The sequence below is a fragment of the Pelodiscus sinensis genome, chromosome 1, assembly GCF_052426305.1.
Source record: "Pelodiscus sinensis isolate ZL-2025 chromosome 1, ASM5242630v1, whole genome shotgun sequence".
Classification (NCBI taxonomy): Eukaryota; Metazoa; Chordata; order Testudines; family Trionychidae; genus Pelodiscus; species Pelodiscus sinensis.
In genome coordinates this window covers 83,048,832-83,076,218 of record NC_143052.1, presented here as the reverse complement: position 1 = coordinate 83,076,218, position 27,387 = coordinate 83,048,832, and the positions used below count along the sequence as shown (strand labels likewise).

The 27,387-nt window shown below is 43.0% G+C and overlaps 1 protein-coding gene across 7 annotated transcripts in view; it reads right to left on the bottom strand.

Annotated features, from left to right (window-relative positions):
- Positions 1-27,387, bottom strand: part of VEZT (vezatin, adherens junctions transmembrane protein) — a 126,324-nt gene that overhangs the window by 40,506 nt on the left and 58,431 nt on the right. For 6 of the 7 annotated variants that reach the window (XR_016350230.1, XR_012905188.2, XR_016350231.1 and 3 more), the window contains 2 exons: positions 20,370-20,645; positions 9,876-10,025 (listed from right to left, as the gene is read on the bottom strand). Coding sequence is in view for 4 of the 7 variants with exons in the window: in XM_075933499.2 (XP_075789614.2) it covers positions 9,876-10,025; positions 20,370-20,645 (426 nt within the window). In the remaining 3 variants the exon portion in view is untranslated. The remainder of the gene's footprint in view (positions 1-9,875; positions 10,026-20,369; positions 20,646-27,387) is intronic. The other variant, XM_075933503.2, reaches the window with a different exon arrangement.

The following is a 27,387-nucleotide window of genomic DNA, read 5'->3' as shown; positions in this document are numbered from 1 at the left end:
GGGCAGGAGCTCACTGTCTCAGCAGCCTGTGGCAGAGGGACCAGGTCCAGGGCTGGAGAAAGCTCCAGCGGCCCACAGCTGCACGGGGCCGGAGCCCTGGAAATACCACGGAAGCGGGGCCAGATCCTACAGGCTGCAGCGGGGCTGGGACTGGTGCTTGAGCCCCTGGAAGCCCCACCAGGGTCAGAGCCAGCCCCCGGCAGCCTATGGTAGCACATGGCTGGAGCCTATGGCCGCACAGACTGTGGGAACCCAGCAGGCAGTCCGGTTGGGAAAGCAACAGTGAGGTCAGCAACCCAACAGGCAGCTCAGAAGAAGCTGGAGGGAGTCCCTCTGCCTCTCTCTCTGCCCCCACCTCAGCTGGCAGAGTCAGTGGCTGGGGGCTATAGCAAGGAACCATCTCTAGGTTCAGCAAATTCCCTGGTTCAGGACTGGTTAGGTCCCGAGGGTGCTGGATAAGAGATGTCAAACCTGTAGTAAGAGCTCAGGTCACTAAAGCTTAATTTCTTTAATATATTTTGTGAATGTAGTACTGTATACCAAAGTACTTACTTCTGTGGTAGCTACAATATGCTGTCAAATTATGCCAAAATAAATGAACAAAGCATATTTTGTGATGCAGTAGCATTGTTTCATTATATTCATCTACTTGATGATTTGCAAAATGTGGTGGTTAGCAATGGGTTTCACAGTCATCAGCATGATCGTATACATAAGCACATTATGCATGTGAGTAATCCCATTGAAGTAACTGCTCAAATGGAACTTCTCACAGGCATAAATTTAAGCAAATAGAAAAACACTTGCAGGATTGGGACCTTAGGGACAGTTCCAAAGCACGCTGAAATTAATGGGAGTCTTTTTATTGACTTAAATGTGCTTTGGATCAAATCCAAAAAGTTACATTTCCATTGAAAAGAAAAAACTATGGCTTCCTCATGCTAGCTGACTTAGATGTAGCTGCTGTTTGATTATAGTGTAGACATTCAGACTGTCAGACACTGTGAGAGCAGCTCAACCTACAGTCCATGCCCAAAATGTCTGCATATCAGTTAAATGGCCCCTTAGTTTGAGCACTGAAATTACAAGTCAGTTCACTTGAGCCAGCCACGGATTTTTAATTACAGTGTAGACATATACTTAGTGAGCTTCTACTGTAATATTTATATTTGTAGGTCATCCTGTCTCAAGAGCAATTACTCCATTTTCTCCAAAACTGGCACATGAGCCTGAGTTTTTGTTTACGGAAGATAAGAGGTACAAAGTGTATCAGCGAATCATGTTACAAGATTTATGTCACTAGAAATACAAGTGTTTTAATATACTATGAAGAGTGAAATTGGCCATAAAGGGAGAGGTCTCTGTTGAATGACGCTATAGTTATGCATTCAAATTTTGTATTTTCCTTCTAGCTAACAAGTTATTTTCACTTGATTTTTTGAAAACTGAAAATACTTAGATCTGCATGCTGAAAAGAGTAATGGCGTATAAACCATCTGTGCCAATTTATAGGTAACTGCTATGACTGCCGAAATTCGATAGACTACATAACTAGTGCCTTATCAAATTCATAACCATGAAAAACACATCACAGATGGTGAAATATGACCTCCCCCACGCCTGCATGAAATTAGGTCTTCTGTGTGCTTTTCCCCAATACTATACAGATTTCACAGGGAGACTACCATTTCTCAGATGGAAGGCCCTGATCCAAAAGGGAATTGCAGGATGATCAGAAGGTTATTTTAGGCGGGTTGTGGTATTGCCACCCTTATTTCTGTGCTGCTTTCAGAGCTGTGTAGATGGGGAGTGGTGGTTGCTTGGATGCTCATTTCTGAGCACCCTGTGATCAGCAACGCAGAAGTAAGGGTAGCAATATCACACCATGCCACCCTTGCTTCAGTGCTGCTTCTGTCAGTGGCTCTGCCTTCATAGCAGGACTCCTGGCCAACAGCTGTTGCTGCCCTTCAGATGCCCTGCTCTGAAGGCAGTACCACTAACAGCAATAGTTCAGAAGTAAGGGTAGCAGTATCACAAGGCTCCCTGCAATAATCTACAATATCCTCTTTTCACCCCTCCCCACTGCCGCCTTCTACATCTCCAGCTCCAGAGTCTCTTTTTCTCATGATGCCCAACTTTCTTACTCACTCAGTTCTAAGACTTTTGTAGTAAAATGTGATAGGTAGCACTTCTATGTACCAATCCTACTAGCACTTCTATGTACCAATCCTAATATTTGGTATTCTGTGAACATTGAAAGCTTTCCATTTGTCTCATCCCTAGTGTTTGCCAGTCATGTGCTTTTACATGTTTAGGATTTTGAGCTAGAAGGTTGAATGATTTCAAGCCTTAATGAATGCCTGCTATATTCATAATATATCGTATATATTACATGTACCAAGTCTCTCTCATTAATTTGTGCTTTGCAATTGTTTTACTTTGTTTTGGGTATCACGTGCTATCAACTCCCACAATATCTGGTGTTTTACTTAATGCCTCAGTTGCTGGAATTGAGATTGCATGAGAATCTCAGCTTTCAACAAAATACAAGAATAAAATGTTTTCTAGCCTTTGGATGTGGAGAAATGCTTGAAAAATGTGAAGTGTATGTAACTTAAAGGTCCATAAACAAAATGTCAAAAAAAAAAGTGTTTTTAAGCTCATGATTTTAAGCCAACTCATGATTTTTGAGAACTTAGGATATCTTGTCATTAAATAAAAACTTTTATATGAAATACTGAATTGCTATCATACATCTCTACACAAACTTTTACCTTCTGTAGAACTCTATAAAAGAAACATTTTCAAAGTCCTTAGGGAAAAAAGATTTAATTCAAACCATGTTTCTTTAATTTCTGTTTTGATTTGGGTTTGCAAATGCAATGCTCTCTTCCTCTGGGATCATATAAGGCCCAGCAGAGGCACTGGTTTCTTGCCAAGCTGGCTAAACTGTTTTCTAGGATAGTTCATTACGAGTTCTACCCTTTCATTCCCAAACTCAAATGATTTTCCACCTGTTTAATTCTCAACATGATTTAAAAAGTCTGCTCCAGAAAAGAATGTTGCCACTGGTGTAGAAAAGCATTGTCAATAATGAAGCTTTGATGGCTGATGAGAAAGAAGCATTGAGTGTGCAACCGACACACAGACAAAACTCATTTTAAACTTTTAGTAACCGAAATTAGAAAAAAAAGCCTAATTACTGCTCTTCAGAAATCCAAGTAATAAAGCAAAGAAAAGCTTGTACTGCCAGTTACCTAGGAATGTAGTATGTTGCAATCAGTTACTGACTCACGTAAATGTGTAGGTGTTGGCAGGATCCAACGTTTTAAGTTAACCCAGTGGGTGGTCAAAAGGCGGAGTGCAGGGATAACCAGGCTACCCTTTCCTCAGATGGAAAAAATCAGGCAACAATCTTTAAGACTGAACATTTGTAAGTTTGGCAGAAGTTCCTTTTAATCTCCCTCTGTAACAAACAGTCTAATAGCATAAACATTATATAATGCAGGCTCAGTAGTGTGATCTCAATCTATTTTATTTTTTGTTCACATGCAGTTTTATACTTTCTACATAGGATCAATAAATGCAGAGTGGGAACAAGGGTAGATTTCTGACTCATGTTAAAGAAAACATTGCAGGAGACAGTGTATATAACAGTAGGGCTGTGCATAGTGTTGAATATTAGTTCTCGATTTATATAACACTGCTCTACTGTGCCTTTCGGAGTTGAATGTACTGTACTATTATTTTTATAGAATTAAGGCAAGAAAACGGGGTATACTTACAAAAGCATCGGTATCTTCTAATACAAATGAATCTGAATTTACTTTAGAATCCCATTGAGAAATTAAAACAGATATACTAGATTATAGCAATGTCAATTGTAATTTGATAAGCAAGATGAAAAGACATCACAATAACTTTAAATTATTCCAAAATTAAATTAACTTTAACCATAAACTTTACAGTTGAAGTATTCTAGGAATAATTAGAACATTGCAGAGATCAAGATATTTTACTTTAAATTATATTTCAATATAGAAAAACTGGAAGCAATCCTAGAATGAATCAGAAAGCAATTCCATAGTAGATACCACAAGATAACTGAACTCTTGGGGGATCTGTACTCATATTTTGCTGATAAACATGATTTGTTCTTCAGTGCATGCTCATTAAATGCACATCAATCCTTAAAAACACTTGTATACAGATGTGTGCGTGGGAACAAAGAAAAGATACCAGAGAAGTTTTATATAAACATTGTTCAACCACCACTTCTGTGCCCATTTTTAAAGGCGACATGAGATTTTTAAACAAAAGCTGCTAAATAAAAATGGTCTTTCACTTAAGTTGGAAATACACAATTTATTATCCCTTGAATGTTAAAGGTACAATTGTGTAACATTTTCAAGCTTTTTCACCACACAAAAAGGGATAGGCACTTATGTTTTTTATTAAACTAGCAGACTTACTTAGCATTGCCTGGGTCCTTCAGGTGATGTGGGGAGTGCAGGAATTAGGCAGGGACTTTAGATGGGAGGGCGGTGTAGTAGGCTGGGGTGGAGTAGGCTTTGGAGTGAGAAACAGGGTGCTCCATCCACTAGTGGCCATATCTCCCCGTGTCCCTCCACAGCTACCAAGGGTATTTTCTCTCCATCCAGTCCCTACCACAATCACCAGGGATATTTGGTCCTCCCTCCAACCACCGGGATCGTGTTCTCTCTCCCAGCCCCTCCTCCTAGCTGCCAACAGTATGTTCTTTCCCTCCGGCCAGCAGGGGTGTGGTCTCTCCTAACAGCCCTTCCACGTGGCCACCTTTTTCTTTAACCCTCCCCCCCTTCATTTGGAGCTGCAACCTAGGGCGGAGAGAGGGAGTCAGAATGAGGAAGGATTTGGGGTGGGGGCTACTTACCTGGTGCGCTGGCAGGCAATATGGCGGAGCCTCAGCCCTTCGGGCCACTACCTTGGTGATATGGCTGCCCCAAGTGCTCACATGGCAGGATAGCTCTCCCCTGCAGGCTCCCTGCTCCTCAGTGGCCTATCTCATTATTGCATCCATCAGAACAGACACTCCCTTTGCATGTTACGGAAAACAGTTCCTTTCCCAGGGCTTCCAGTTGTCATGGCACAACCAAACACCGAGGAAGCTGCATAACAAATTTGGTGGCCCTAGCTCTTACCATTTAGGAGGAGTTCTTCTACAAACAGACTCAGAAAGACAGACATACAGATAGATGCACTCTAATATTATAGTTCAGTTTCCAAGAGCCAGACAGGATCCATGGCTTGAACTGAAGCATCTAGAAGTTTGGGTGTTGTAATTGGCTCTGTCGTTGTGTGAGCATCTTGTTGATGGGGAATAGTGTGATGTGGAGACAGATGGACATCCAATGGAGTTAAGAGTACCTGCTTTGTCTGGGCCTGCTGGCTCCATGTCGTGCTGCCACTTTGAAATGCACAAGAGCCCGCACTGGGGCTCTTGTACATTTCAAAGGAGGAATGCGGAACTCCACATGCAACCCAGGGCCACCAGGAAGATTCCAGGCTGCATGTGGTGTACCAGCTTTGAAATGAACAAAGGAGACTCAGAGTCCCCTGCTGACCCTGGGCTCTATGCTGCGCTGCTGATTTGATCCCAGGCTCCGCACGGCATTTCCCCAGAACCTGGGGTCAGCTGGGGATTCGCCATCTGATCCCGGGTTCCACAGAAATGCCACGCTGGAGCCCGGGATCAGCTGGGGAGTCCCCAGCTGACCTCTGGCTCCACACGCGGCAGCACCACACAACTGATCCAAGGCTAAGCTGTGCAGTGCTGCTGCTTTGAAACCCTGAGGCGCAGCCCTTTTTAACACTGCCCCTTTGAACGCCGCCTCGGAGTTTCAGAGGGGCAGCTGCACAACCGAGGCAGCATTTCAAAGGGACAGTGCCACACAGCTAAGCTGGGGATCAGCTGTGTGGTGCTGCCCCTTTGAATAATGCCTCAGCATTTGAAAGGGCCAGCCACACAGCTGATCTCCAGCTCAGCTGTGCGGGGCTGCTGCTTTGAATGCCGCCTGGGCATTTCTAAGTGACAGCGCTGCACAGCTGATCTTGAGCTCAGCTGTACAGCGCTACAGCTTTGAAGTACCCTCTGTCCCCCACCTTTTCTGCCTCTATCTGATAAAGGCAGCAAGGGGGAGGGAGGGAGTTGACTAGCTGACCGACTATTCAATAAGCATTTGCTTATCGGATAGCTGACTAGTCCTTAACATCCCCATTCCCTCATAAGTCATGTTCTCTAGACCTTTAATCATTTTTGTTGCTTTTCTATGGACCTTCCTCAAATCTTTCTTGAAATGTGGTGCCCAGAACTGGACACAATACTCCAATTGAGGCCTAATCACTGCAGCGTAGAGTGGAAGAATGACTTCTCGTGTCTTACTCACAACACTCCTGTTAATGCATTCCAGAATCATGCTTGCTTTTTTTGCAACAGAGTCACACTGTTGACTCATATTTAGCTTGTGGTCTACTATGACCCCTAGATCCCTTTCTGCAGTACAGGCAGTCCCCGGGTTACATGGATCCGACTTACATCGGATCCCTACTTACAAACGGGGTGAGGCAACCCCGCACTAGCTGCTTCCCCCCAGCAGACCAGGGAGACGCGGAGCGACTTTTCTCAGCAGACACCTCAGCTTGAGAATAAAGGACTGAGGGAAGTGAGGTGTGGGAGAATAAAACTGAGCTCTGGAGAAATGTTTGGCTAGAGTTTCCCCTACAATATGTACCAGTTCCGACGTACATACAAATTCAACTTAAGAACAAACCTACAGTCCCTATCTTGTACGTAACCCGGGGACTGCCTGTACTCCTTCCCATTCCATAGACAGTCAATTCCCATTCCATGTGTGTGAAATAGATTGTTCCTTCCTAAGTGGAGCACTTTGCATCTGTCCTTATTAAACATCATCCTATTTACCTCAGACCATTTCTCTAGTTTGTCCAGATCACTTTGAATTATGACCCCATCCTCTAAAGCAGCTGCAACCCCTCCCAGCTTGGTATCATCTGCAAACTTAATAAGCGTAGTCTCTAAGCCAATATCTAAATCGTTGATGAAGATATTTAACAGAACCAGTCCCAAAACAGACCCCTGCAGAACCCCACTTATTATGCCCTCCCAGCATGATTGTGACTGTTAATAACTACTCTCTGAGAACGGTAATCCAGCCAGTTATGCACCAACCTTAGAGTTGCTCCATCTAAGTTGTATTTGCCTAGTTTATTGATAAGAAGGTCATGCAAGACTCTATCAAATGCCTTTCTAAAGTCTTGGTATACCATGTTCACCGCTTCTCCCTTATCCACAAGACTTGTTATCCTATCGAAGAAAGCTATCAGATTCGTTTGACATGCTTTGTTCTTTACAAATCCATGGTGGCTATTACCTATGACCTTATTTTCTTCCAGATGTTTGCAGATTAAATCCTTAATTACTTGCTCCCTTATCTTTCCTGGTACAGAAGTTAAACTGACTGGTCTGTAGTTTCCTGGGTTGTTCTTTTTTTTTTTTTTTTTTTTTTTATGATGGGCACTATATTTGCTCTTTTCCATTCTTCTGGAATCTCTCCTGTTTTCCATGTTGTTTCAAAGATGATAGCTAAAGGCTCAGATACCTCCTGTATCAGCTCCTTGAGTATTCTAGGATGCATTTCATCAGGCCCTGGTGACTTGCAGACATCTAACTTTTCTAAGTAATTTTAACTTGTTTTTTATTTTATCTTCTAAACCTACCACATTTCCACTAGCATTCACTATGTTAGGTATTCTGTCATCATCAGACTTCTTGGTGAAGACTGAAACAAATAAGGCATTAAGCACCTCTGCCATTTCCAAGTTTCCTGTTTCTCCCTCCTCACTGAGCAGTGGGCCTCCCCTGTCCTTGGTCTTCCTCTTGCTTCTAATTATATTTATAGAATGTCTTCCTGTTACCCTTTATGTTTCTAGTTAGTTTGAGCTAATTTTGTGCCTTTGCCTTTCTAATCTTGCCCCTGCATACGTGTATTGTTTGCTTATATTCATCCTTTGTAATTTGTCCTAGTTTCCACTTTTTACATGACTCCTTTTTGATTTTGAGATCATGCAAGATCTCCTGGTTAAGTCTAGGGGGTCTTTTGCCATACTTTCTATCTTTCCTATGCAGCAGAAAAGTTTGCTTTTGCACCCTTAATATGTCCCTTTGGAAAACTGTCAATTCTCTTCAGTTGTTTTTCCTCTTAGTCTTGCTTCCCATGGGACCTTACTTACCAGCTCTCTGAGTTTATCAAAATCTGCCTTCCTGAAATCCATTGTCTCTATTTTGCTGTTTTCCTTTCTATCATTCCTTAGAATCATGAACTCTATGATTTCATGATCACTTTCACCCAAGCTGCCTTCCACTTTGAAATTCTCAACCAGTTCCTCCCTATTTGTTACAATCAAATCTAGAACAGCTTCTCCCCAGTAGCTTTTTCAACTTTCTGAAATAAAAATTGTCTTCAATGCAGTCCAATAACTTATTGGATAGTCTGGCTATATTGGATAATTCTTGATTATATCCAATCCAGAATTCAAAGTTACTTTTATGAAATTGTTTCAATCACTCCGGATATGAATGTTTTCATTTCCCTTCATATACACAGAAAATAAATCTACTCTCGAGGGCTATCTCAGGATATGAATCAGTGATGTCTTGAGCACAAAAGCAGGATTCACATCACCAGATAAATGATCCACAAACACTTATGTCTTCTGAACTGGACTATCAGTACACCTGCTGCACAGACAGACACACATATATTAGCCAAACCATACATTCCAGGAAAATGTAACAGTAATTGGTAATGACTAGAGATGTAAAGGGTTAACCAGTGGCCAGGCTGCGCTGGAGCAGCCCCCTGCCTGATGCCTGGCCAAAGCAGCCCCACTGCCCATGGTGAGAAGCCAGCCCAATGCAGCCCTGATCCCCAGAACAGCCCCACTGCCCACAGAGAGCCAAGCTTGAGGAGCACTCCGTGAGCTATCTGAACTCTAGTTAACTGGTTAAATGAATGAAATTATTTTGTTTAACCAGTTAGCATTTTAAGGGGTATTTGCATCCATAGTAATGATAATTTTTTCACAATATTATCTTGCGCATTTGTTTCCAAGCTTGTGATTTTTCTGGGGAAGTAGAAATATTATCACATATTTTTGAATGCAGTACATTGGCATTTCTGATATTTTCCCAACTATGGCACAAGTATAACATCTCCATCAAGTAACCTTGTGCCATTTTTTTCATTGGACTGCAACTTTATGCTCTGGAAATCAATTGTGAGAGGAGCCACATTTGATTTTGGATGCAGAAAATCCTCTCTGAGGAGTGTGTCTCTTGGCTAACCAATGTTGCAACAATACCATTCAACGTTCATGAAATACAAAAATCACTTACCCTTTAACCTGAAGACTTCATATAGCAATGGAGAGACAAAGTGAGAGGGCAGGTGGCCGAGACGAAAGTTTTTTTTCGAAGAAGGGAAATAAAGACGGGTAACAGCAATAGTGAAAGGGAAAGGACCGAAACATACATATCAATATTCACACAAAGGACAAATGTTTGTAAGACACAACAGAGGACACTAATCTTAGATTGAGCAGTGACAAAAACAAATATTTTAACAATGTGCTGTCTCAAACACAACTCAAAAAAGAAACTCTGAAGCTCTCCCCTTTCCTTTTTGCACATATTTAACTAGATACCATAAGTCTCCTGATACCAGTGCTATTCATTAGGACAATTAACTGTCCTGTCTCTGTGGATAGGTAATTCATTCATAAGTATCTGCAATTGTGGGTTTTTACAAAAAGGATATTTTTTCAGCATGTACAGAGTAGCTAATCTTGAAGCTCGAAAGTTGGCTCTGACAGATCGGTAAACAGCTTTCCGAAGACCAATGAGATGCTGACTAGGATGCTGTCCAGCTTTATTAAATGGGCAAACAGCACTGACCCTGTCAAGCAAACTTGAAAAGTAAAATGTGATACAACTGTACAGATGTCCTAAAGAATTTTTAAAAGATAATATATCAATTTCACTTTCACATCCCTTATTTACAAGCGACAATCTTTTTTATAATGGGGCAATACATGTAATGAAAGCAACCAAGTTTTACCATATAAATGATATATTTAAATGAAAAAAGATTGACAACTCAGTAAAAGTCCTAGATCCTGTTCCCATTGGAATCAATGGCAAAATTCCCTTGGACCTCAATTGTACTGGATTAGGTGATACAAAAAGAAAGCACTGTATAGAGATGCTGTAAGACTAAAACTTAATATACATCTCACTACGTGCAACTAATTTCTGAGCTCTTACAAATGTTTTATGGTTAGGCAGTGCTGCTATCTATTTAGATTAATCTGTATTCCCCCCCCCCACCCTCCTGCCAATACAAGGAATGCCATTCAGTTTGATGAGTCATCAAACATTTGAGTGGAAGCACAGTTTACCATCAAAGCTACAGATATTCTTGTGGCACTATTACAGCTAGAAATACAAAGTAAAGCAAAGATTCTGAAATGCATTCAACTACATATACTAACTTTTTAAAATGCACATTGATCTTAATGCATACATATGTATATCAGCGTATCACTGTTTTAGCTGCTCAAGGAACAGACTGAAGAATGGCTTTAAGAAAGTGCCATTATAAAAATTACCTACAAGCTGCCCCCGACTTGCGACGTGATCGGTTCCTGGGATAGCGTCGCAACTCGGGGGCATCATAACTCGAACCTGCATTTACGATAGGCGCCATGTGCCTTTGTAAATGCAGGCCAAGGACGTAAGTTGGGGGTTTTTGGCCCCTTCTGCACTTACAAAAATGGCCATAAGTGTGGGGGGTTGCAACTGAAGTGTATTTGGTTCCGACTAGTTCTGACTAGTTTTGACAAATTTAGTTCTGACTAGTTTTCTGTTAATGTATACTATATTTAATAACATGAAAGGTTTTTATTAAAATAATAGCTATAAAACCTTAATACTGCATTAACACACAAGAATAATACTTAAACATGATTAAATAAAGTTTTGTCTTTAAAGCATTTTTCCTTATGTTATAAAAGAAGCAAAACAAACAGCACTAGTTTGCAATTTACAAAACAAAAACTAATATGTTAGTCCAATTCTGTGTTTTCACTGGAACCTTAAAATTAACATCTGGTAAAGATTCTCTCTCAAAACCTCTGTGACTATTTGAAACGAATACTCACAGATGAACTTTCTTGTCAGTCTTTTAAACCGTACACTTCAATAGATTGTAAAAAGTGTGCCTGGAGAAGGTAAGTGTTTGGTGGTCTTTTTCTAGCATTTTATTTCTCTTCTACCCTTCAAGGGGCAATATAAACACCTGAGGAATCTCTCTGCAGGAAGGCAAGTATGGATAGTGATAGGTCAGCTGTTGTGACCTACTCAGCATGTGCCATGTTTGTCTTCCTCCAGAAGATAGAAGGGATTTCATCTGTACTAAGTGTAAGCTGGTCACCATCTTAGAGGAAAAAATTAGAGAACTTGTGGCCCAAGTATCAACCCTACGTTCCATCGGAGAAGATGAAGACTTCCTCGACAGAAGGCAGCATTTAATATTGCAGTCATATCAGGCTGAAGAACTAGTGAGGGAAGTACAGAATAAGGAATAAAACCAGCAGCATGTAACCTCTAGGAGAAGAAAGCCAATTCAGGTATCCCCGATTCTGTTAGAAGTAAGTAACTGCTTTCAGACTCTCTGACAGGCACTACAGTGGAGAATGCTTTGGCAGAGACCTCTAAGGAATGGATAAGAAGATAACTCCATCAATCAAAAGGCATGGGATGCATAGTCCTAAGGATGGGGGGTTCCACGACCACCATCCTCAAGAGAAGACCACAGGTGGTGGTGGTCAGAGACCTCCATCCTAAGAGGGACAGTCATCCATCTGCCATCCAGATCTGAAATCTTGAGAAGTGTGCTTCTTACCAGGAGCTAGAATTCAGGATGTGACCAAGAGTCTTCCAAAACTGAACAAACCTTCGGATCGCTACCCCTTCCTGCATCTCCATATAGGAACTAATGATACGGCTAAGAATGACCTTGAGCAGGTCACTGCAGATTATATAGCACTGGGAAGAAGAATCAAGGAATTTGAAGTGCAAGTGATATTCTCATCCATCCTCCATATTGAAGGAAAAGGTCAAGGTAAGAATCATTGAATCGTGGAAATAAATGCATGGTTGCGCAGGTGGTTTCAGAAAGAGGGCTTTGGTTTCTTTGACCATGGAACTCTGTTCCAGGCCCAAGGATTGCTAGGAAGAGATGGAATCTACCTAACCAAGACAGGAAAGAGCATCTTCGTGGACAGGCTTGCAAACCTAGTGAGGTAGGCTTTAAACTAGGTTTGTTGGAAGACAGTGACCTAAGCCCTGAGGTAAGTGAGGAAGTGGGATACCAGGAAGAAATACAAGGAGGAAGGAGCAACAAAGGAGTTTCAAAAGGAGAAGGTAGGGCAATCAAATAGTTATCTAAAGTGTTTGTACACGAATGCAAGAAGCCTGGGAAATAAACAGGAAGTATTAGAAGCCCTGGCACAGTCAAAGAACTATGATTTGATTGGAATAATGGAGATTTCGGGGGATGACTCACATGACTGGAGCATTGCCATAGAAGGGTATAAACTGTTCAGGAACAACAGGCAGGGGAGAAAAGGAGGAGGAGTTGCCCTGTATGTAAGAGAGCACTATGATTGCTCAGAGTTCCATTATATAGAGGGAGAAAAGCCTCTTGAGAGTCTTTGGATTAAGTTTAGAGGTGGGAGCAACAGAGGTAATGTTGTAGTTGGTTTCTGCGATAGACCACCAGATCAAGTGGATGAGGCAGATGAAGCTTTCTTCAGACAACTTAAGAGAAGCTTCCAGATCACAGGCCCTGTTTCTCATGGGGGACTTGAATCATCCTGACATCTGTTGGGAGACCAATACAGCAGTACACAGACAATCCAGGACGTTTTTGGAGAATGGTGGGGATAACTTCCTGGTACAAATGCTGAAGGAACCAACCAGGGGCCATGCGCAGCTTGACCTGCTGTTCACAAACAGGGAGGACACCAATACGGGAAGTAGATGTGGGTGGCAACCTGGGCAGCAGTGATCATGAGATGGTAGATTTCAGCATCCTGACAAAAGGAAGAAAGGAGAGCAGCAAAATACACACCCTGGACTTCAGAAAAGCGGACTTTGACTCCCTCAAAGAACTGATGGGCAGGATTCCCTGGGATGGTAACATGAACGGGAAAGAAGTCCAGGATAGCTGGCAGTATTTTAAAGAAGCCTTATTAAAGGCACAGGAAAAACACATCCTGATGCGCAGTAAGAAAAGCAAATATGGTAGGCCATCACATTGACTTACAAGGGAAATCCTTGTAGAAACTTGGACAGATAACTAGGTAGGAGTATAAATATATTGCTCGAGCATGCAGGGGAGTAATCAGGAAGGCAAAAGCACAATGGGAATTGCAGCTAGCAAGGGATGTGAAGGGTAACAAGAAAGGTTTCTACTGGCAAGTTAGCAATAAGAGGAGTGTGGGGGGGTCCCTTACTGGATGAGAGAAGTAACCTGGGCTAGGTCTACACTATGAGTTTTCTTGGCAAAAAATATGCTAATAAGGGACTCATTTGCATGAGTCACAATCTCATTTGAATGTTTTCTGCCAATCCATTTTTGTGCTGGGGTTTTTGCGCAAAAACAAGCAGTGTGGACATTTTCTTTTTGTGCAAAACCCCCCTTTTTTGGATCTTGCGGAAAAAGGGGGTTTTGCGCAAAAAGAAAACGTCCACACTGCTTGCTTTTGCGCAAAAACCCTAGAGCAAAAACAGATTAGCAGAAAATATGCAAATGAGATCGCAATTCATGCAAATGAGTCCCTCGTTAGCATATTTTTTGATGAGAAAACTCGTAGTTTGATGTAGCCATAGCGACAGATGATGTGGGAAAAGCTGAAGTACTCAATTCTTTTTTTGCCCCCATAATCACAGACAAGGTCAGCTCCCAGACTACTGCATTATGCAACGCAGAATGGGAAGGAGGTGGACAGCCCTCAGTGGAGAAAGAACAGGTTAAGAACTATTTAGAAAAGCTAGACATACACAAATCCATGGGTCCAGATTTAATGCATCAAAAGGTACTGAGGGAGTTGGCAAATGTCATTGCAGAGCCTTTGGCTATTATCTTTGAAAACTCGTGGAAATCGAGAGAGATTCTGGATGATTTGAAAAAGGTAAATGTGGTGCCCATCTTTAAAAAAGGAAAGCCAGGGAACTATAGACCAGTCAGCCTTACCTCAGTCCCTGGAAAAATAATGGAGGGGATCCTCAATAAATCCATTTTGAACCCCTAGAAAGAGGGGAAAGTGACCAGGAAGAGTAAACATGCATTCACGAAGGGCAAGTCATGCCTGATCAATCTGATTAGCTTCTATGATGAGGTAACTGGCTCTGTGGATATGGGGAAGTCAGTGAATGTGATATACCTTGACTTTAGCAAAGCTTTTACATGGTCTCTTACAATATTTTTGCCAGCAAGTTAAGGAAGAAGGGATTGGATAAATGGATTGTAAGTTGGATGGAAAGCTGGCTATATTGTAGGATCCAATGGGTAGTGATCAATGGCTCGATGTCTGGTTGGTGGTTGGTTTCAAGTGGAGTGTCCCAAGAATCGGTTGTAGGGCTGATTTTGTTCAACATCTTTCTTAATGACCTGGATGAGAGGATAGACTTCATCCTCAGCAAGTTTGCAGATGACACTAAGCTACGGGGAGAGGTAGATACATTGGAGGGTAGAGATAGGGTTCGGGGTAACCTAGAAAAATTGGAGGATTGGGCCAAAAGGAATCTGATGGGGTTCAACAAGGACAAGTGCAGTGTCTTGCACTTGGGACAGAAGAATCCCAAGCACTGTTACAGGCTGGGGAACGACTGCCTAAGTAACAGTTCAGCAGAAAAGGACCTGGGGATTACAGTGGATGAGAAGTTGGATATGAATCAACAAAGTGCCCTGGTAGCCGAGAAGGCTAATGGCATATTAGAGTGCACTAGGAGGAGCATTTCCAGCAGATCTAGACAAGTTATTATTCCCTTTTATTCAGCACTGATGAGGGCACATCTGGAGTATTGTGTCCAGTTCCGGGCCCCCATTATAGAAAGGATGTGGACACACTGGAGAGCGTCCAGTGGAGGGCAACCAAAATGATTAGAGGGCTGGAGCACATGACCTACGAGGATAGACTGAGGGATTTGAGTTTGTTTAGTCTACAGAAGAGAAGAGTGAGGGGGGATTTGATAGCAGCCTTCAACTTCCTGAAGGGAGGTACTGAAGAGGATGGAGAGAGGCTGTTCTCAGCAGTGATGGATGACAGAACAAGGAGCAATGGTCTCAAGTTACAGTGGGGGAGGTCTAGGTTGGATATTAGGAAAAACTAGGAGGTCGGTGAAGCACCAGAATGGGTTATCTAGGGAAGTAGTAGAATATCCATCCCTAGAGATTTTTATGTCTCAGCTTGAGAAAGGCTGGGCTGGGATGATTTAGTTTGGGTTGGTCTTGCTTTGGGCAGGGGGTTGGACTCGATGACCTCCTGACGTCTCTTCCAGCCCTAGGATTCTATGATTGTAATTTAAGAAAATGGACAGCAAGCTTCTAACGCTTTCTCCACAGTAAGATTCAACTACAAGACACCCACCCATTACTCATTCACCATATGTACTCCCTTGCAAAACAGAGTTGTTTTGTGATTTGTAATGTTTGTTTCCATGTCAGATGTTAATTTCAGAATTTATAGGGCCAGATTCTTCTTTCCTTTTTTCCTGAAAAACATCAAATCAGCATAATTTGCTATTTTTCTGACTGCACCACAGATAAATCATCCCAGGATCTGTTGAATGCTCCTGAACCATGCTGTGTAGTGGCAGTGAAAGGCAAGAGGAAAAGTATTGAGGATAAACTCACTTTTTTCTATATCACCAAAATCTATCCCTATTGTAAGATACTGTAATTTAAAGTGCTCTCTGTCTCACAGGCTAGATTTTACCTAAGGCTGAAATAGGATTTCTGTGTCACAGATTCATACTGCCCTGTATTAATATTATCAATAACTGCACACAGGCCTGTTGAAGGGTGGTGGGGGTGGTAGAGAAATGGGGCAGCAAAAGGCCTCCCTCCCATGGCTGCCAGCAAACTGACTGTTGTAGTGTCCAGAAGTTCAGCTTGTGTCGTAGCTAGGAGAAGTGCTTTTCTAAAGAAAAGATTGAATCTTGCACCTACAAAAATGTACACACTGTCAACGTCATCCTTGTGCTTTGTATTCCTGCAGTTGAAACTTTGTCCATTGGTGGATCCTCTACACCAGGACAGAGAATGTCCCAGATGAGAAGGCGGGGGGAAAAAAGAGACACGGGAAGACATGTTCATTGAGCTCATGAGTTCCTCTGACACTGGCAAGACCCATCTAAATGCATGGATGCTTGAACTGTTGGAAGGCATGCAGGAGCATGAGCATAACACGCAGGATGAAATGGTGCAGCTCATGAGGGAGCAGAGACATGTTGAGGCATCTGTTTGAGATTCAAATAAGGCAACTGGACCTTAGAGTCTCACTGAACCCTATGCTGAACCTACTGCCCTCCTCACCAAGTTCCACCCCCTCCTCTTCCGGATGTCCTAAGAAAGGGGGAGGGGAAGCTCCAGTGTCCCCTACAGTCAACTCCATAGAAGGGTACAAGGAGCAGAAGGCTGTCATTTCCACTGGTTTCATCATTACCACAGTCCAACTTTATAGCAAGCTGTCCTTGCCTCTCGTCCCCACCCCACTGTTCTACCAGCTCCTTAGCTCAGCATTATCTTTACTCTTTTTTGCTGTCTCATCAGTGTTTGTGAGTATAATAAAAATTAATGGGTTGAGGATAAAAGAGTCTTTATTCACTCAACACATTGAGGTTAGCAGGGATATAGTTTACTGGGAAATCCATGCAATGAAGGGGGCAGCTTGTTAACAAACACCACATATAATTGTGACATCACTCTGAGTCAATAATGAACTTGGTTTTCAAAGCCTCACAGAGATGCAATACGTCTTCTTATTCCCCTGGCTTCTGGCTGCTCAAAATTAGTTGTAAGGTGAGCTGCCTCAACCTCCCACCATGCTGGAAACTTTTTTTTCCCTTACCGTCACAGATATTATGAAGTGCACAGGAAGCAGCAACAAGAATGGGAATATTGCTCCCACTGAGGTCTAACATACAAAACAAACAGTACCAGCGGGCTTTTAAACATCCAAAGGCACATTCTATCACCATTCTGCACTTGCTCAGCCTGTGGCTGAACTGCTCCTTACTGTTGTCCAGGCTGCCTGTGTACAGCTTTATGAGCCATGGGAGTAAGGGGTGGGCTGTGTCTCCAAGGATAACTATTGGCATTTCAACATCATCAGCAGTAATCTTCCTGTCTGGAAAGAAAGCCTTCTTTCAGCTTTCTGATTGGAATTCCATCATGCACCTGTCCTAATCATCCCACGTTGGTGTCCATGAAATGACTCTTGTGATCCACCAGCTCCTGCAATACCATCGAGAAATACCACTTGCAGTTTATGTACTCTTTGGCAAGGTGGTCTCATGCCAACATAGAAAGAATCTGGTGCCCTATCACCACACCCCAATAAGGGAACCCCAATGCAGCAAAACCATCTATTACGTCCTGCATGTTTCCCAGAGTCACTACCCTTCTTAGCAGAAGTCTATTGATTGTCCCAGCAATTTAGCTCCCTTCAGCCCCTATAGGTTTACCCATTCTGAATTGATTCCCCAATGACCAAAAGTAGTTTATCATTGTAAGCTTCCACAGAGCTATCACCACGTGATTCTTTCAACTATCGGAGCAGATCTCATTTTGGTATAGCTGCGCTTCAGAGATGGGGAAAACTCTTCACATAATTTCATGAAAAAGCCCATTATACATTATACAGTTCTGCAGTTATTGCTCCGCATCCCATTGCTGCACAACCATGCGGTCTCACCAGTCAGTGCCTATTTCCTGGGCCCAGAAGCAGCGCTGCACTGTTTCAACATATACGATTGTCGTCAGCATCTGCAATTTGCTCCAACCCACGACTTCCAGCATGTCTGTTTGTGTAGCATAACCTTGTTCCATGTAGTGGCTCCTGCTTAGGCTCTGAAAATACCGCAGGATAAAGCATGAGGTGTTTGCGATGCTCATGGCAACAGTTTATAGCTGACTGGGGTCCATGTTTGCCATCTGCTTTTCTGCAGGTAACCCAAGTTTAGGAAAAAAGGTGTGAAAAAGGCCTGGTTTGTTTACCACTGATTTTGATTGTAGCTTCTTGATAACCAACATGGGGGATTAGGAGCACAATTAGTGACTGGCTGGTGAGTCTAACTTCAGTGTTAGCCACCAGTATTGAAGTATCTCTTCTCCTTTTTGTAATCTGCCTGACCTAGGCATTTTCAGTGAGGACTAACTGATGCACCCTGGGTTACACCCTCATCCCATACACACCCACAGAAATCCTCTCTAATAGGTTTCTCAGATTCAAATAAAAGGGTACATAAGATCAGAAGTCAACCTGAAGATCACCTTTTGCTTTGAACTACAGCCACTCCCCAACTTACGGCCACCTCCACTTACGACCATCCGCACTTACGACCAAAGCGGTCGTAAATGTGGATCTAAGTTACGAACGGCGATCCGCGCTTACAAACAGTGCAGTCGCCATGTACACCCTATGGGATCCGAGTTACGAACAGTTCGAGTTACGGACCAAGTGTTGGTCCGTAACTCGTTCGTCACTCAGAGAGCGGCTGTACTAACTTTTAGATATGTAATTAAAGAACTAGACACTAATCATTTTGAGCAATCAGATCAAAGATTCATTAAAATTAGAATGAAAACAATCTGATGTTTTACTCAATCACAATCTGGACAAGTCCTAACAGTAAATTCTTTTTGAGACTCCTTTTGTGAAGATAAGACTGAATACTGCTTATTTGTATTCTGTCTCAATGAAAACATACCTAGGCTGACTTAGGAGATGCTTAAACATGCCAGAAAGACAATCTTTGACAAGACAAAACGCAGGCATTTCACCATCTAAAGTTCAGAAATTAATACAAACTAGATAAGATACTATTTCAGCTTTACATGTAGCATAAAGTGCTCAAACAAAAAGCAGTTGAACTAAAAGTAATAGCATAGTGTCTACAAATACAGATCAAAGTTCTCTGTGCATATTAGAGCATTTAAGTCAGAAATTTACATCTCTCAAAGTGGAGCAAAAAGAGGTATTTTATTGATCTTAAAAAGATGATGATTGGACTATTTTTGCATTTTCCTCCTCTTTTCACTCAAAGTTCTACTAACACAATGTGTTGCTAGAAATTACATTAACTGAAAACAACAGAAGGGAAGGACAATACATAGGTACAAGCATGTTGGCATCCAGATCAGTTCATGTGTTCTGTTTGTCACAATGTTCATTCATCCAAATAAGGAAGAAAACATACAAGACTGAATTCAACTTCAGATGCCGAAGAGCTAGGATCAGCGTATCAAATCTTAGGGTGGGAAAATACAAATTCTGTGGGCAAATGGTGCTGAATTTTAAGATTCTGATGTGCAATGGATGTGAAAAAATTTCAAGCTACTAAAAAAAGATCTTTCATAGCATTCCTTTGAATATAAGTAATGGGATGAAAACGAAATGATTATTGTACATTATACTTAATCTTGCATTATAAAATACTACTGATTACTCGCAGATAACATTAGAAAACATTTTTGGTAATCTAAAATATTAAATACTTTCATCAAATCATTGAAATAACATTTTTAAATACTACATGACCCTTCAAAGACTGCTTACTAAAGTAGGTTAGAGTGCATTGTCTCTCCCCATTCCACCCCATAAATAAGTACTTGTTAATGTTGTCTGTAATGTAGAAGGAGATTTTCAAAAGGTACAAAAGTCAGTTTGATGCCCAAATAAGAGAGCTGTGGTGCCTTAGAAAATCCCCATACTGTATACTTTTAAACAGAGCTTTCAGATTTTGAATACCTGCAATGTAATTATCCTGGTAGTTACACAACGTTGGGTAAATGACAACCTTAATTAAAAAATTAAAATATATAATAGACTTCAATAGCCTTTTAAATAAATTCATTCCATCTGCTAATAGACTCCATTTGCAATAGGAGATTAAATTACAGCATTTTAATATTTAATTGGCTAGAATGAATCTATATATAAAAAGAAATAAAATAAAGACTCACAGGGTAAATCCTCTGGAAATGACTTCAGTCTCTTGAATGAGTCGCAGAGCTTTTCTCACAAGATTAGTAAATGCACGGCTATTTGCTACTGTCTCTTCCAGCTGGAGACTGTATTTTTGCAGGGACATTTGCAGCTTGGCTGTTCTCCACGTGCCCAGAGCTCGTATGATCAAATAGACCAACAGAACCAGTTCCCACACCAGACAGAACGATCCATTCCACCATGAAGGAAGTATAACCAATGTACTGACAAATGCAAGCAGCAGTGAGACATCCCTGCAAACAAAGGAATAGACAAAGTGACATCTACCATCGACTGCTGAGATTAAGCAACTGAGGAAAGTCATGAGACTTAAGTATAAGGTTGCTTTCATTTAATTACATGGATTTTTATGTAGATTTTTAGGAGTTATAAAGAGTAACAAGATCACTTAATGGCAGATTTCGGTGTTTTTATGTATGGAATTAGTCTATAGTAGGGATGTAACAGTGTAGCCGTTTAAACAGGTAATCGTCATGATTACTGGTAACCCAACCAGTTACACACGGCTCCCAGTCTGGTTCCTGAGGAGCCAGCTGCCACTCCATGCTGCTGTTTCTGTAGTTGAAAAGCCAGTTGACAGTCCATGGGTTAAGTTTAGAGGAGGAAACAACAGGATGATGTTATGCTTGATGTCTGCTATAGACCACCAGATCAGGTGGATGAGGCTTTCTTCAGACAACTAAGAGAGGCTTCCAGATCACAGGCCCTTGTTTTCATAGGGTACTTTTATCAGCCTGTCATCTGTTGGAAAACTAACACAGCAGTATACAGACAATCCAAGAAGTTTTTGGAAAATGCTTTCTTTGCCTCTGTCTTCACAGACAAGCTCAGCTCCCAGACTAATGCACTAGGCAATGCAGTATGGGAAGGAGGTGGACAGCCTTCAGTGGAGAAAGAACAGGTTAAGAACTACTTAGAAAAGCTAAACATACACAAATCCATGGGTCCAGATTTAATGCATCTGAGGGTAGTGAGGGAGTTGGCAAATATTATTGCAGAGCCGTTGGCTATTATCTTTGAAAACTCGTGGTGATCAAGAGAGATCTCAGATGATTGGAAAAAGGCAAATGTAGTGCCCATCTTTAAAAAAGAGGAGGACAATCCAGAGAACTACAGACCAGTCAGCCTTATCTCAGTCCCTGGAAAAATCATGGAAGGGATCCTGAAGGAATACATTTTCAAGCACTTGGAACAGGGGAAAGTGATCAGGAATAGTCAACATGGATTCACGAAGGGCAAGTCATGCCTGACCAATCTCATTAATGTTACCAAAAAAATATTCTCACAGGAGACCACCCAGGGTTACACTAATATGGGTTTATTGTTTGATGAATTATCACTCCACTATTTACACTACAAGGTTAAACCAAAGAAGACAGAGCTGCACTAAAGGTATAAACTAAAGAAGATACAGAGCTATCTCTCTCATACCAACACAAACCAGCATACACACACCTCCATTCATTCACTCATTCACACACATTTATTCCTGCCCTCAGGCACTCTCACAGTCTAATGGGTTGCAGAAGGAGCCAAGGCATGTAGATCCTGGAGGGTCTGTCTGCTCATCATGGCTGGGGTACTGGTCTGTAGGAGAGACACTGGCTGTAGAGAGGAGTTTCTCAGGAGCAGGGGAGGAAAAAGAGAGTCTCACATGTGCTCCCTCTCTTTATATAGTGTCTGAACGGCTCCTGTGACTCTTTCACCTCGTCATCAGGGAGCATGCCCAGACTTCCCTTTATCCAGCAAAAGCTGTGGTCTGTGATGACTCACCACCATGTACTCCATTGTTCCCAGTCTTCTTCAAACACATTCGCACACTCACACTCAAGAGAGAATGCAGTTTAGAGCAAGTTACAAGGAAGGTAGCCAAGAGTTACAAAGATCACAAAGTTGCAGCTTACAGTAACTTTCTGAGGGTTACAAAGATTACAAAGTTTGACAAAGATCACAATAAGCTGCAGTTTAAATCTTTAGGCCTTACATTTAGTGTAGTTTCAGAAAAGGAAAATGTATAAATCAAGTGGAGGCTTTTTTATGCAACAATTAGCTACTATGATGAGGTAACTGGCTCTGTGAATATTGGAAAGTCAGTGGATGTGATATACCTTGACTTTAGCCAAGCTTTTGATACAGTTTCCCACAATATTCTTGCCAGCAAGTTAAGGAAGTATGGATTGGATAAATGGACTATAAAATGGATAGAAAGCTGGCTAGATTGTCGGGCCCAAAGGGCAGTGATCAAAGGCTCGATGTCAGGTTGGAAGTCGGTTTCAAGTGGAGTGCCCCAAGGATCGGTTCTAGGGCTGGTATTGTTCAACATCTTTATTAATGAACTGGATAAGAAGATGGACTGCACCCTCAGTAAGTTTGCGAATGACACTAAGCTAGGGGGAGAGGTAGATACATTGGAGAGCAGGGATAGGGTCCAGAGTGACCTGGACAGATTAGAGGATTGGGCCACAAGAAATCTGATGAGGTTCAACGAGGACAAGTGTATAGTCCTGAACTTGGGACGGAAGAATTCCAAGCATTGTTACAGGATGGGTACTGACTGGCTAAGAAGCAGCTCAGCAGACAAGGAGCTGGGAATTACAGTGGATGAGAAGCTGGATATGAGTCAACAATGTGCCCTTGTAGCCAAGCAGGCGAATAGAATATTGGGTTACATTAGGAGGAGCATTGCCAGCAGATCTAGAGAAGTGATTATTCCCCTTTATTTGGCACTGGTGAGGCCACATCTGGAGTACTGTGTCCATTTCTGGGCCCCCCACTATAGAAAGGATGTTGATGCATTGGAAAGGGTCCAGCGGAGAACAACCAAAATGATTAGGTGGCTAGAGCACATGACCTATGAGGAGAGGCTGAGGGATTTGGGTTTGTTTAGTCTGCAGAAGAGAAGGGTGAGGGGGGGATTTGATAGCAGCCTTCAACTTCCTAGGGAGGTTCCAAAGAGGATGGGGAGAGGCTCTCAGTAGTGACGGATGATAGAACAAGAAGCAATGGTCTCAAGTTACAGTGGGGGAGGTCTAGGTTGGATATTAGGAAAAACTATTTTACTAAGAGGGTGGTGAAGCACTGGAATGGGTTACCTAGGGAGGTGGTGGAATCTCCATCCCTAGAGGTTTTTAAGTTCTGGCTTGAGAAAGCCCTGGCTGTGATAATTTAATTGGACTTGGTCCTACTTTGGGCAGGGGGCTGGACTCGATGACTTCCTGAGGTCTCTTCCAGCCCTATAATTCTACAGCAGTCCACCATGCAGATAGCGAGGAGTAGACAGTTTAGAAGTTCTGGCTCTGAAGCAGGCCACCTCCTGCTGGGGAAACTGGGATCCAGGATATTGGTGCTGTTAAATAGTAGAGATAATATGCTGGCAGGAAATCAGGTAGAATTGCATCAAAGTTGATATGTTCCTGTAGAACATTTTAGTTTTGACTAATCAGCATTTTCTGATGGAAAAATGTTCCACTGGAAAACTTCCCCCCCACTTAGTACTTATAGATTAGTGAAGCCAATACTTTCTTCCTTCAACACCATTTATAAACCATTTGTGTTTTCAAAGAACACTTGGAGCTACGTCTGCACTGGCATGATTTTCCGGAAATGCTTTTAACGGAAAAGTTTTCTGTTAAAAGCATTTTCAGAAAAGCGCATCTAGATTGGCAGGACGCGCTTTTCCGCAAAAAAGCCCTGATCGCCATTTTCGCGATCGGGGCTTTTTTGCGGAAAACAAATCTCTGCTGTCTACACTGGCCCTTTTGCGCAAAAGGTTTTCGGAAAAAGACTTTTGCCCGAGCGGGAGCAGCATAATATTTCCGCAAAAGCACAGACAATCTTACATGAGATCGTCAGTGCTTTTGCGGAAATTCAAGGGGCCAGTGTAGACAGCTGGCAAGTTTTTCCGGAAAAGTGGCTGCTTTTCTGGAAAAAGTGGCCAGTCTAGACACAGCCTTGTAGTATAGTACTCTGCATAACTTCAGTGTGTTTGATCCCCACTCTTATAAGACTATAAGGCAGTGGTCTCCAACCTTTTTAACGCCCAAGATCACTTTTTAAATGTCAGGGCATGCCAAGATCTTCCCCATCCCTTCCTCAAGACCCCAACTCTTCCTTGAGGCCCCACCCTCTCCATTCCCCTCGTCTCCATCATTTCCTGTCCCCAGCCCTTACTCACACTCACTGGATTGAGACAATAGTTGCAGGCTCTGGGGTGTGAATGAGGCATTTGGGTGTGGGAAGGGGTGAGCGGTGCAAGCGCTGGGAGGGAATTTGAGTGCAGGAGAAGGTAGAGAAGGGGATGCTGGATCAAGGAAGGGGCTCCAGGCTGGAGAGTGTTGGGGTCAGGTGGAGGGTTGGGGTGCTGAGCAAGCTGCAGGCTTGTGGCTGCGGAGGTGCAAGCGTTTGGGTTGGAGAGTATGAGGGGCTCAGGGCAGGGGGTGTTGAGTGTATAATGGGCTCAGGGCACAGGTTTGTGGATGGTGCAGGAGTATTGTGGCAGAAGACTGGGATGTGGAGGGTGCAGGAGTTTGGGGATGAGAGGAGCTCAGGGCAGGGGGTTCAGGTGTATGATGGGCTCAGGGTTGGAGCATGGGGGTGCATTCTGATGCTGCGGCCTGATGGGGCCTTGGCCCTAATTTGGGGCTTGTTGCCCAGGCTTAATTTTTAAATAAAGTATTATGTACAACACAAAATGTTTCAGCACTGTCTTTATTTATGGGAAGAGTGGGGAACCTGTTTTGGGTCAGGGGCCACTGACCCACAGAAAAATCAGTCGGAAACCACACAAGTGAGATGCAAAGAAACAACCCTCCAAAACCACCCAAACCTCACTGATCTGGCCCCAACTGAGACACCTCACTCCCCTGACACTCCAGCCCCATGAGGAGAGTAGGTAGGACTGAGATTCAAGTCCTCAGAACAGATGAACTCTTCTGGGGTTCCAGGGTTAGTGGATTTTGTGGGCTCCTCTACACTCTGGGGTGGGGCCAAAAATGAGGTATCCACTGTGCATGACATGGCTGTCAGTGAGTTGGGAAAGAAATGGGGATGCAGAATCTGGGTAGAAAGTAGGGTACAGGAGAAGCTGGGGATGGGTGTCTGGCCAGGGGAGAGGAGCAGGGTGCTAGATGGTGTCTGGGCAGAGGACAGGGTGCTGGATGGTGTCTGGGCAGGGTGCTGCTGGGGGTCAGGCCAGGGGGAGGGGATAGGAGCAGCTCAGCCGATACCTGGGGGTCTTCAGGCAACGCTGGAAGAAGCGCATGTGTGGTTTCTTTAAGAAATCCAGCTGCTCCGGATCCTGTGCTGCCATCTTAACTACCCCCCTCCCCCGATGCCCTGCCAAGCATGGGGAAGGAAGGGAAGACAAGAAAGCGTGCATGCTTTTATGGGTAGGGGTGGAGCGCACGCTTTCTTGTCTTCCCTTCCTTCCCCATTCTGCTTTCCTTCCTTCCTGCGGTGGGGGGAAGGGGCGGGGAAGTCCCAAGGCTCTATGCCAGATCCGGTTTCTCAGGAAGCATGCTGAGAAGCTGGATCTGGCACGAAGCCTTGGGATTTCCCCGCATACTGCAGGAAGCCGAAGCTAGCTCCATTTTTGCGGGAGACTGTCACGCCAGGGCGGGCTCCTTGTTGGGAGTGGGGGGATTAAGAGGGGCCTGGGAACACTGCCTTGCAATTGACTGGCAGTGCCCCTGCTATCGACTAGTCGATTGTCATCGACTTGTTGGTGACCACAGCTGTCAGGCAAACCCAAAAGAGATACAAATACAGAGATCAACAATAAGAACCAATTTCAATATGCATAGTACATAATTCTTTCACACTATTTACTGTTTTTAGCAGACGCTCAGGGTTAAAGAAAGCATTGTATAGGGTTAAAAAATATTCTGGAAACAAAATCATCTCTAGGAGGACAGAGTCATAGGCAAAAGGGTAGACAACTTTTATAAACAACACTTGTCTGCTATCTCTAATAGACTTCTTGCTGCCCTGTGTTGCAATTAAATACTTCTCGCTGATGTCTACATCTCTAGCAGCATGAATGCTATCCAAACTAAGGATGTTAAAGACTAGTCGACTATCTGATAAGCAAATGCTTATTGGATAGTCAGTCAACTAGTCGATTCCCCCCCATGCTGCCTCTTGGGGAAAGAGGGAGTATTTCAAAGGGCAGCGCCACACAACTGAGCCCAATTCAGCTGTGCAGCACTGCCCCTTTGAATGCTGCCTCGGCGTTTTAAAGCGGCAGTGCAGCCTGGAGCCTGGGGTCAGCTGGGGACTCCCTAGCTGATCCCAGGACTCCTCCCCAGCTGACCCCAGGTTATGGGGAAATGCCATGTGGAGCCCACAGACAGCTGGGAGTTCTCAGCTGACCCCGGGCTCTGGATAGCATTTCAAATCGGCAGCGCAACACGGAACCTGGGTTCAGCGGGGGAGTCTGAGTTCCCCACTGACCCTGGGCTTCATGAGTGTGCTTCTGCTTTGAAATGCAGAGAGTACTGGGGACTCCTGTACATTTAAAAGCTGGCACACCCGTATGTAGCCCAGAGTCAGTGGGACTTCCCACTGGTACTGGGCTGCACATGGTGTTCCACATTCCTCCTTTGAAATGTACAAGAGCCCCGTGCTTTGCCATATGGTGGCAAATTCTCCAGACCTGCCTCATCACTTCATTTTTGAGACACATTAGAAGTGGAATACAAATTAATCTTTTAAAATTTCCAATGAAGTCGAAAGCGTGGCCTGAAGAAATCCAAAACCGCAATGTGAGAGGTTCCAACAAATTGTTTAACTTTAAATTGTTTAAAAATACCAAACAAATTGTTTAAAAATACCATAACAACTTTTCAACTGGAAAGTGGAAATCCAGTTTCCAGGTCAGTGTGCTTACACTAGATATGTACTAAATCCGGCAGAACTTAACTTCAGAAGTTCAAGAACTAATCAATCACTTTATTTATTTAATAAAATATGTCAAAA